The 12,563-nt window shown below is 36.4% G+C and overlaps 1 protein-coding gene across 5 annotated transcripts in view; it reads right to left on the bottom strand.

Annotated features, from left to right (window-relative positions):
- MSH3 (mutS homolog 3) overlaps positions 1-12,563 on the bottom strand; it is a 183,871-nt gene that overhangs the window by 83,858 nt on the left and 87,450 nt on the right. For all 5 annotated transcript variants that reach the window (XM_081826656.1, XM_081826657.1, XM_081826655.1 and 2 more), the window contains 2 exons: positions 1,404-1,591; positions 492-660 (listed from right to left, as the gene is read on the bottom strand). In XM_081826656.1, coding sequence (XP_081682782.1) covers positions 492-660; positions 1,404-1,591 — 357 coding nt within the window. The remainder of the gene's footprint in view (positions 1-491; positions 661-1,403; positions 1,592-12,563) is intronic.

Consider the following 12,563-nt stretch of genomic DNA (forward strand, 5'->3'; position numbering starts at 1 on the left):
ACTTCAGAAGGAAACCCTACCTTTTAATCACTGTGTGATCCAACCAACACAGGTGGTTCACTTCTATCATTTCATTATCTGCAGGCCAGAGATCAAAGACTAACTTTTCTCTCCTGGATTTAGGGTAAATGAATCCTATAAGTTATGATTAACAAGAGTCACATTTTCTATAATACAATTTCAACAAATAATATTAAAACACATGTAACATTAAATTGCATGATTTTACCAAGAGAGTAAAGTAAATAAACACACAAAAAACTGTTATTAAAATAATTCTTACCAACACAAAGTATTACATCATATTTCCAAGGAACAAAAGAGAAAATCTGAAAACAAACAAATATTCATCCTATCCTCGGATTTTTGTTTACGTTTTATGAGACTGACGCGCTGCCCACTGCACCAAGAGGGCCGCTTTTTGTTTACATTTTAAAATAGCTTTTCTACTTGAGATAAACAAATGCAAAATAAAAGTATGTTGACATTACCTCCTGTCCTGACACTGTTACATACTGTACAGAAGGATTTTTTAGTATTTTTCGTATTTCTTGTAAATGTATTTGGATCTTGTCAGTAACTTCTTGAATTTCATCCTTCCTCTTTTTTATTAAAGGGAAGTCAGTAAGGTCTTTGAATAATTCAGTTTTATTCCCAGTTCTAAAAAATGAAAAAAAAATGCAAATACATATATTGAAGCATACTACCTATACCAGTTATCAATTATTTTTCACAGCATGATAAATACCAAAGGGTTGGGAATCAGGAAAGCAAGGCTCTAATCCCAGCTCTGTCACTAAGTATTTATGGGTTGGTTTCTTAATTTCTTTGAATATAGACAAAATTATCCCAACATCATTTTCATTTTGCAAGTTCATGATTCCCGTGGTGAAAATGAGAGATAAAATTAAATATGTGTTGTTCACCTATGCAGAAAATAAACACGAATGTAAATACTGTCTTTCTTCCCCTTTTATAAAAGAGTTCTTTGTGGGATGAACTATAAAATGACTACCTCGTAAAGGAAAACTTTGCTTCTGTGGTTTATAAACATAACGCCGACTACCGCTGGGAATCTAGGAAATAAGTGTAAGATGCCATCTGACTCCCATGTTTGAATTAATAAACTGCTACTATTTGTTCTGCCTGGACTTTATCTTTTCATCATCTGGTACCTGGAGAAGTACTGTTATCTGTCCTTGATAATGAACTGCCTAAGTTTTATATGGCAGAGGGTTACTTTCAGCTATCATAGACAGCCTTTAGCATCCCATCCCATTTCTAATTTCAAATGCAACGTCTACCAGTACCGCGAGGGAAGCTTACGAATCCATACAACAAATGGCAAATCTATTAGTTCTTCCTTTCCAGCAGTGACAGTAATCTAAGAGTCTACTACTTACTTGGCAGCTTGTTCATTAAGCATCCTTAAGTAACGTTCCACTGGACTGAGGAGTTCAGGAATCTCTAAAATAAATGTCTGGAGCAAGTCTGACCGAACATGGGAATTAACAGCAGGTATTAATGCTTGAAATTCTGACTTCAGGTGATACAGGGTTTTGACAATCAAGAAGAACTCTTGCGTAGAACACTGAAAAAAGAAATCTTTTTTAGCTAAATAACGTAAGATATATGAACATGAAGTTTAATTAGTGGTCTTTTAATTAGTGGTCTTTTCTTTTTTAGTTAATGGTCTTTTTCAAGTTAGAATCAGAATTCAAGAAAATTTTAATTTACTCTATATACTAGTTAATTGAAATAAAGTATTGTTGATAACTTCTAAATGTTAAATTAATAGTTCAAACACTTTATAACATTTTAAAACTCTAAAGAAAATAATTTGGGCCAGGGAGAATAAAGCCAATACTTGTTCAATAATTTTTCACTTTAAAATATATTGACCAGGGGCGCCTGGGTGGCTCAGTCGTTAAGCGGCTGCCTTCGGCTCAGGTCATGATCCCAGGGTCCTGGGATCGAGCCCCGCACCCGGCTCCCTGCTCTGTGGGGAGCCTGCTTCTGCCTCTCACACTCCCCTTGCTTGTGTTCCATCTCTCGCTGTCTCTCTCTGTCAAATAAATAAATAAAATCTTTAAAATAAATAAATAAATAAATAAAAATAAAATATATTGACCATATAGCAAAAATGCAGTAACCAATGTCAAAAATATAAAGGACAATTCTGGGGAAATATCTGCAAAACGTGTGAGAAATAAATGGCAAAATTCTTCCCAGTTTAATGAGTTCTTCTTACAAATCTACCTGGAAAAGATGAATAATCCACAGAATAATGGCTAAGTGAACTGAATATGCAGCTCATAAAAAAAAAGAATGCCCAATAAGCACAATTAACCTCACACATAATTAGAACAAGCAAATTAAAATGACAAGATAGCATTTGTCACTTATCAGAATGCCAAAGATTTTAAAACCTGATAATAGCTAAGTCACACAGGTTATTAAAAAAGCCACTTTTATATACAATTAGTAGAGGCATAACCTCTTTGAAGAGTAAAGTGCATATACCCTTTGACTAAATAATTCCACTCTTAAAAATTAAACGAAAACTATACTTAACAAGTAGTGAAAAAGTATGTGTATCTGAATATTTATAGTAGCACTATGGTAATAATATTAAAAAGATGAATAGGAAACAAGTATCTAACAATTGGGATCTTATTAGGAAAAGCTCATACAATGTAATAGTATTAAACAGTTAAAAAAAATTAAGACATCTGTACATATTGATGTACAGATCAACATGGAACTCCATAATTTTGACAAATATTACATATACATAGTATATGTTTATACTATATACCATATGTATTTATACAGTAAAATTTCATTTTTGATTCTTCATACTATATGCATTATTCTATATAGATAAAAATATAAATAAAAAATATCTGGAAGGGTACACATGTTAACTTACTCTAGTTACCTCTGGGTGGTGTGTATTCAGGGGGAAAGTAGAGGAAAATGTTTTATTCTTTATTTCATACCTTTATAAACACTGTTGCAATTTGTAAACATGAACATGAATAATTTTTACTTTTGGAACTTCTGATAAAGAGAATAAGCTGAACATGTTACATCTAATTTCACACTATCTTGAAACTACAGTCCAAGATTGTTTAAAAAGGCATAAAACCTCAAGAATAACTAGAAGAAAAGACAGCAGTAACAACATCTTAGAAACTATAAAGTAAATAGATAAGTGGTAACTGACTTAGAAGATTCAAAATATTAGCATTTCAAGCTGGCTATGAGGAAAACTAGAACCCAACTTGAGTTACACCAAGAATCCTAAAAGACTCAGAAATTGGTGGCACAAATTATCTTTGGAAGAGGAAGCTGGGAGTGGGTGGGTGGGTAGAACATGACTGGTTGCAAATGAATTAAGAAGCAATTATCCCTCAATATTTTATTCCTCTCCATGCCACTGAGCAATCACTATTTTCCTAACCAACAAAAGACTAATTTTATTCTCTGGAGAAGGTAAAACATAGTGTACCTGAACCATCTTCAGGCACAGTGAAAGATGAGAATACCACCAAAAGCAAGGGATTAAAATAAGAGAAAACGGAGATTCCCAATTGCTTCCACCTAGCTCCCAGAACATCGTTAGCCATTCAGGAGGCTAAAAGAGTACCTAGGGAATAGCACAGGCCCAAGAGGAAAATTCTGAAGATACTAAAGCAGGGTGCTCGCTTCGGCAGCACATATACTAAAATTGGAATGATACTAAAGCAGGAGTTCACTCCAAAAATGGATCAGCTAGTACACTGTACAGTTTACTTCATATTTTGCAAGCCATATTCATCTACAGAGATCTTTTTTTTTTAAAGATTTTATTTATTCATTTGACAGAGAGAGACACAGTGAGAGAGGGAACACAAGCAGGAGGAGTGGGAGAGGGAGAAGCAGGCTCCCCGCGGAGCAAGGAGCCTGATGTGGGACTCGATCCCAGGACCATGGGATCATGACCTGAGCTGAAGGCAGTCGCTTAACTGACTGAGCCACCCAGGCGCCCTACAGAGATCTTCTTATCAGCATTTTATCCACTGATAAAACTCTTACCCACTCTTTAAAAATGATCGGGCATCAGATAAAAAATTCTAACATGAAATGAAAAAACCAAAACAATCAATTAATCAATCAACAAATACTAGAGGGAATACAGCCTATATACGTAGAAGAAAATGTCTTAGAAAAAACCAGTATTACTGTTGGTGGGAATGCAAGCTGGTGCAGCCACTCTGGAAAACAGTATGGAGGTTCCTCAAAAAGTTGCAAATAGAGCTACCTTATGATCCAGCAATTGCACTACTGGGTATTTACCCCAAAGATACAAATGCAGTGATCCGACAGGGCACCTGCACCCCAACGTTTATAGCAGCAATGTCCACAATAGCTATACTATGGAAAGAGCCCAAATACCCATCAAAAGATGGATAAAGAAGATGTGGTACACATATACAATGGAATACTATGCAGTCATCAAAAAAATGAAATCTTGCCATTTGCAATGACATGGATGGAACTACAGGGTATTATGCTAAGCGAAATAAGTCAATCACAGAAAGACAATTATACAATCTCACTCATATGTGGAATTTAAGAAACAAAACAGGATCATAGGGGAAGGGAAGGAAAAATAAAACAAGACAAAATCAAAGAGGGAGACAAACCGTAAGAGATTCTTAATCATAGGAAACAAACTGAGGGTTGCTGGAGGGGAGGAGAGTGGGGGGATGGGATAACTGGGTGATGGACATTAAGGAGGGCATGTGATATAAGGAACACTGAGTATTTAGTAAAACTGATGAATCACTGAACTCTACCTCTGAAACTAATAGTAATACATTATGTGTTAATTAATTGAATTTAAATAAAAACATTAAAAATAAATAAACTTAAAAAAAAACAATATCCTCAGTTAAACAGAGAAGAATGCAATCATGAAACAAGAACGGGATACTTTTTTTTTTAAATAGGAACATTCAGAGAACAGGATTCAACCAATTCAAAAAAAAGAACTTCAAAAAAGAAAGAACCTAAATATAACTCAGGAAAATTTCCCAGAACTTGGTTGCCAAATTTAAAGGCTCAATACATGGGGCGCCTGGGTGGCTCAGTCGTTAAGCGTCTGCCTTCGGCTCAGGTCATGATCCCAGGGTCCTGGGACCGAGTCCCACGTCGGGCTCCCTGCTCCACGGGAAGCCTGCTTCTCCCCTCTCCCACTCCCCCTGCTTGTGTTCCTGCTCTCGCTATCTCTGTCAAATAAATAAATAAAATCTTTAAAAAAAATAAAGGCTCAATACAATGGATGAAAACAGAACCAAATCATGGCAAATCATCATGAAATCTGAGAATATCAGGGATGAAAAGAAAATGTTTCAATTTCTGGAAGGAGATAAAGTCACACCAAGAATCAGGAATCAGACTATCCAACAAAAATAACAGAAGCTAGAAAACAATGGAGTAACACAAAATTCTAAAGGAAAATAATTTATAGCCTAGAACTTTATACCCAGTCAAACTACCAATCAAATGTGAGTAGAAAATAAGACATTTCCAGGGGCGCCTGGGTGGCTCAGTCAGTTAAGCATCTGCCTTTGGCTCAGGTCATGATCCCAGGGTCCTGGGATCAAGCCATGTGTTGGGCTCCCTGTTCAGTGGAGACACTGCTACTCTTTCTCCTTCTGCCCCCACCGCCGGCTCGTGCACTCTCTCTCTCTAATAAATAAAATCTTAAAAAAAAGAAAAGAAAACAAGACATTTCCAGACAACATTTCAAAACATTTACTGTTGACCCTTGAACAACACAGGTTTGAATTGTGCAGGTCCACTTCTACACAAATTTTTTTGTATAAATCTACTGTACTGCAAATGTATTTTCTCTTTCTCAAAAGAAACTGTCTTAATATTATGATTTTCTTCACATCTTTTCTCTAGCTTACTTTATTGTAAGAAGACAGTATATAATAAAATATAACATACAAAACATGTTAATTGACTATCATTAAACTTCAGGTCAACAGCAGGCTATTAGTAGTTAAGTTTTGGGGCAGTCAAAAGTTATACATAGATTTTCAACTCTTCAGGGGTCAATGCCCTTAACTCCTGCACTGTTCAAAGGAGTTGAGGTCAACTGTACTTCCAATACCCTGTCTCAGGATGCTTCTAGAAAATGCACTCTATCAGAATGAAGTAATAAACCAAAAGGAAGACACAGAATTTTGAACAAAAGATTCAATTCAAGGGAAATAAATCAAAGAAGATAGCTATACAACTAGTATAGAGGGCAATCAGTCTAAGTTGGACCAGGTAAAATGAAATAGAATATTTGATGAAAATAAGTATCTTGAGATGAGAAGATGATTTAGGGTTGAGTAAATGATAAGTACACATAATAAATAGTATACATAAAATGAATTAATGCTAAGAACCTATTTACAAAGAAAAAATTATTAACTAAAAGGAATGAAGTAAATTATGCAAAAAAATAAGAAGTTAGGTCCAGCTGAATAAAAGCTGAATCTAAAGTGTATCATAAAGTATCTCTTCACCAGAGAGGCCACTGTATGATGGGAAAGATAAATATAGAGGCTGGATTTTTGTAATGTGGAGCCTAGGTTTTTGGCCAACAGTCAATAGTTAATTATTAAATAGATACATTCTAACAAAAGTGAAAACTAAAAGTAAACATTTCAATACAATTTTTGAATAATAACCTCTTATAATTATTGTAATTTGAGGATGATTTTTCATCCTCAGATATAAAATTTAAGTCAGCAACAGCAGCAAAGTGAAAACGAAGTGCTTTGCAATCAAGTTTTAAGTGCCCAAGGCACGTTGTTTTCAAGTTTCTTAAACAAAATAACTCAATAGAGCTGCCAGAAAGCTGAAGAGAAGGGTGAAGTAGTAGCTCCTGGAGTCACTCATGTTCAATCCCAACTCCAGCAGCAAATTTCTCTGTGGAAGAGCATTAGAACACATCCGTAAGTGTGGAAAAGGGTCATCATGGGACTAGAAGAACTCCAGCCTAAGTTCCATACTAAGAACGTGGCTTTAGGCTTGTACCAGTCTGGCCAAGAAATTATTCTCGCCTACAAAATTCTGGAAACGCTCTCCTCTAACATTTACTAAGTGCCATAATCCTTTAAATGTATTCACCAATCTTAGCAGTTATGTATCATTTTCTTACAAAACAGTTCTTGAGCAAAGTTAGTATGGGTTTCTAAGACTAACACTGTTCTCTAAGATTTGAATTTGAAGTTTTACTATAAGATACTAATTATGTGTGTGTGTATATATATATATTTATTTATTTATATATATATTTAGTAAAATCCTTTTACTAATCAAGAAATGTTTGCTTTGTTTCAGGGTTGGCCTTCTTGGTATCTTCTATTATTATCGACATGAAAAATACCTATTTGTGACTATTCCATGGCACTTTCCACACAGCCATATGGCCTAGGCTTACCACTTCCACAACATCCAAATAGTGTTCCTAACCATTTTATGAATTTTACATAATTGGCACAGTCTGTGCCCAGGATATCACTCACCATTTGGTGCATACAGCAGAAGCTTATTTAGAGTAATCTAATGATAAAGAACAGACATGTGTTTGGTGGTGTGTTCCAAGAGCCAGCAAACTAATCTATAAAAATTAGGTTGAAAGCATTTAGACTTCCTAAAGTTGGTCTGTTACCAAGTCATTTCTAATCCTCACTTTTCAAATCAATCTTCAGGCACACTTGTGTAAACATTAAAACAGCAATAAGGAACAACTTCTGAGTGAGTCATAAGTTCCTTCACTAAAGTACAGTTTGAAACTCTAAAACAAAAGTCATTCTTTTTTTTTTTTTAAAGATTTTATTTTATTTATTTGACAGAGAGGGAGAGAGACAGCTAGAGAGGGAACACAAGCAGGGGGAGTGGGAGAGGGAGAAGCAGGCTCCTGGCCGAGCAGGGAGCCCGATGCGGAGCTCGATCCCAGTACCCTGGGATCATGACTTGAGCTGAAGGCAGACGCTTAACGACTGAGCCACCCAGGCGCCCCGACAAAAGTCATTCTTGGTTACTTTTAAAATGAATCCGATTCTATACCATATAATTTTAATCATATGTAAAAATCTTTAAAAAAAAAAAAAAAGGCAAACCCATAGATGCAGAGAATAGATTTGTGGTTGCCAGAGGTGGGCCATGGAGGGCAAGTGGATGAAATGGGTGAAGATGATCAAAAGGTACAAACTTCCAATTATAAAAGAAGTAAGTCCTGGAGATGTAATGTATAGCATGGTAACTATAGTTAATAATACTGCACTGCATGTCTGAACACTGCTAAGAGAGTAGATCCTAAAAGTTCTCATCATAAGAAAAAGAAGGCTTTGTAACTACATGTGGTGATGAATGTTAATTAGACCTATTGTGATTATTTCTCAATATATACGTATATCAAACCACTGATTATGTGTACATCTGAAACACAAGGCTATATGTAAATTATATCTCAATTTTAAAAAAAAGAATTAGATTATTTTACCAAAGTTTTAAAACTTTTGTAAATACACAAACCTTATGAATTGAAAACATCAAAGTAAAGTTTAAAGAGAAGCAAAGCACAATAAAAATCACAGCACCATGGGAAAGATGCTTCTGTCTTGATGCCATGGATACTTTGACTCTGCTCTTTTAGTTAGCAATTAATACTTTTCTCAGCTTTGTCCCTATTTTTTCTTGAGAAAGAGAGAAATCTTTAACGACTGTCAGTGAATCCTTTCAAGCAGTGAAGACAAGGTGCTTAGAGACCCGTTGCTTGATGAAGAGTAATATGCACTGATTGTCAGGCACAGGACCAATGATACAACCTAACAAATGGTTTGACATCCACTCTGTAACCTCAAAAATGTCAACTATAAAATTTTTGACTACATGAGTCCCCCCTTATCTATGGGGGATATGTTCTAAGACCCCTAATGGATATCTGAAACCCCAGATAGTACCTAACCCCATATGTACTGTTTTTTCCTATACACGTATACCTATGATAAAGTTTAATTGATAAACTAGGTGCGCTAGTAAGAGGTGCACAATAACTAATAATCAAGTAGAACAATTATAACAATATACTGTAATAAAAGTTATATGAATGTGGTCTCTCTCTCCCTGTCAAAATATATTACACTGTACTCACCCTTCTTCTTATGATGATATGAGACGATAAAATGCCTACTGATGAGATGAAGTGAGGCGAATGTCAGAGGCACTGTGACGTAGAGTTAGGCTATTACTGACCTTCTGACAGTATATCAGAAGGTGACCACCTGCTTCTAGACTGCTGTTGACGGCGGGTAACTGGAACCGCAGGAAATGGGGCGGTACAGTAACAGGACAACCTCTGTTACTGCCAGCAAAACACCACCACAAGGGCACCAACTCATGGTACAAGACTCCACTGACCCCGTAACCAACCCATGCATTCTTCCCGAGGGATGAGTATTTCCCAATTCTGGCTTGTTCTTTGTTTTCAAATTTAGCTGAAGCATATGGAGCAGTTACATAAGTCCTCTCGGGCACTGCAAGTATTCTCAGAAGCAGTACTTATTGTTCCAGTAAAACTTTGTGGGGGAAAGGACTAAAAAAAGTAAAGACTAATGAAAAATTGGTCACAACTAAAATGTGGGCACATAAAAACTGTTCTACAATAAAATTATTACATTGGCAGGGATTTACATTTGGGCAGAAAATAAAGATGGCTTATGTCAGGATAACCAGGAAAAAAATGCAATGGTAGACAAAACTACTACATCAAAAATGGTCACATCCGAAGTGTACCCACTAAAAACCCAGTCAAGGACCCTGGTTTATTTATTTATTTTTTTTTTTTAAAGATTTTATTTATTTATTTGAGAGAGAGAATGAGAGAGAGAGAGAGCATGAGGGGGGGGGGTCAGAGGGAGAAGCAGACTCCCCGCCGAGCAGGGAGCCCGATGCGGGACTCGATCCCGGGACTCCAGGATCATGACCTGAGCCGAAGGCAGTCGCTTAACCAACTGAGCCACCCAGGCGCCCAAGGACCCTGGTTTAAATACTAATTCTGTCCCTTACTAACAAGCTACTAACTCTCTTCTCAGCATCATCATTTTATCCAAGGTAATGCAAGCTGTGATAGCATTATATAGAGATAGCAGTATACATAGTGTCCCTTTAGTAAGAAGGTGAGAAACACAGTTTACCTTCTCAATTTCATAAAGTTTTTACAAGGGACAAAGGGTCTAACATATGTGAATGACTCCCACAACAGGTAAAACACTACAGAAAGTTTATCAACAATTATAAATATACTTAATTGATTTTTATTAATTCTAAGCATATTTTGAAGATAAATTATTTCTGTGTGAAAAATCTCTCGGTTTTTTTCATTTAATTGGTGTTAATTAATTTATTTACTTTTAATTAAGTTTTTATTTTAATGCCAGTATACTTAACAGAGTGTTACATTAGTTTTAGGTGTCCAATATCGTGATTTAACAATTCCACACATCACCCAGTGCTCATCACAAGTTCACTCCTGAATCCCCATCATCTATTTCACCCATCCCCCTGCCCACCTCCCCTCTGGTAACCATCAGTTTGTTCTGCATAGTTAAGAGTCTGTTTCTTGATCTGTGTCTCTCTTATTTTTCCCTTTGCTCGTTTGTTTTGTTTCTTAAATTCCACGAGTGAAATCATATGGTATTTGTCTTTCTCACTTATTTCACTTAGCATTATAATCTCTAGCTTCATCCATGTCAGAGCAAAAAAGATTTCATTCTTTTTTATACCACCTTTTCTTTATCCATTCATCTGTCAACCGACATCTGGGCTGCTTCCGTAATTTGGCTATTGTAAATAATGCTGCAATAAACATGAGGGTGCATGTACCCCTTTGAATTAGCATTCTTGTATTCTTCGGGTAAATACCCAGTAGTACAACTGCTGGATTGTAGGGTACTTTTAACTTTTTGAGGAACCCCCATACTGTTTTTCACAATGGCTGCATCACTTTGCATTCCCCCACAAGTGCAAGAGAATTCCTTTTTCGCCACATCCTTGCCAACACCTGTTGTTTCTTATACTGTTGATTTTATCCATTTTCACAGGTGTGAGATATCTCACTGTAGTTTTGATTTGTATTTCCCTGATAAGTGATGATGAGCATCTTTTCATGTGTCTGTTGGCTACCTGGATGTCTTCTTTGGAGAAATGTCTGTGCATGTCTTCTGCCCATTTTTTTTAAATTTATTTTATTATGTTAATCACCATATATTACATCATTAGTTTTTTGGGTTTTTTTTTTTTTAAAGATTTTATTTATTTATTTGAAAGAGAGAGAGCACATGAGAGGAGGGAGGGTCAGAGGGAGAAGCACACTCCCTGCTGAGCAGGGAGCCTGATGTGGGACTCGATCCCAGGACTCCAGGATCATTAGGTCGCTTAACAAAATGAGCCACCCAGGTGCCCCAACATCATCAGTTTTTGATGTAGTGTTCCTGATTCATTGTTTGCATGTAACACCCAGTGCTCCATTTTTAATTGGATTACTTGTTTTTTAGGTGTTGAGCTATATAAGTTCTTTACATATTTTGAATACTAACCCTTTAATGGATATATCATTCAAAAATGTCTTCTCCCATTCCATAGGCTGCCTTTTAGTTTTGTTGACTGTCTCCTTCACTGTGCAGAAGCTTTTTATTTTGATGTAGTCCCAATCATTTATTTTTGCTTTTATTTCCCTTGCCTCAGGAGACATTATCTAGAAAGAAGTTGCTACAGCTAATGTCAAAAAAGTTATTGCCTGTGTTCTCTTCTAGGATTTTTATGACTTCAGGTCTCACATTTAGGTCTTTAATCCATTTTGAATTTATTTTTGTGTATACTGTAAGAAAGTGGTCCAATTTCATTCTTTTTTTTTGAGATTTATTTATTTATTTTGAGAGAGAGAGAGTGTGTGTGTAAGTGGGGGGAGGGGCAGTGGGAGAGGAACAGAATCTTAAGCAGACTCTTCACTGAGCAAAGAACCCAATCCAGGGCTCAATCTCACAACCCTGAGATCATGACCTGAGCCAAAATCAAGAGTCGGACATTTAACTGACTAAGACACCCAGGTGCCCCAGTTTCATTATTCTGCATGTTGCTGTCCAGTTTCCTCAACACCATTTGTTGAAGAGATTCTTTTTAAAGATTTATTTATTTATTTGAGAAAGAGAGAGAGAAAGTGGGGGGAGGAGCACAGAGAGAATCTTCAAGCAGACTCCCCACCAAGTGCAGAGCTTGACAACGCAGGGCTCGATCTCAGGACCCATGAGATCATCACCTGAGCCGAAACCAAGACTTGGACGCTCATCCAACTGTGCCACCCTGGCACTCGAAGACTGTCTTTTTCCCACTGGATAGTCTTTCCTGCTTTGTTGAAGGTTCAGTGACCATTTAATTGTGGGTTTGTTTCGGGATTTTCTATTCTGTTCCATTGATCTATTGTCTCTTTCTGTGCCAGTACCACACTGTTT

This window comes from Leptonychotes weddellii, chromosome 7 (genome assembly GCF_054177405.1).
Source record: "Leptonychotes weddellii isolate Sample4059 chromosome 7, ASM5417740v2, whole genome shotgun sequence".
Classification (NCBI taxonomy): domain Eukaryota; kingdom Metazoa; phylum Chordata; class Mammalia; order Carnivora; family Phocidae; genus Leptonychotes; species Leptonychotes weddellii.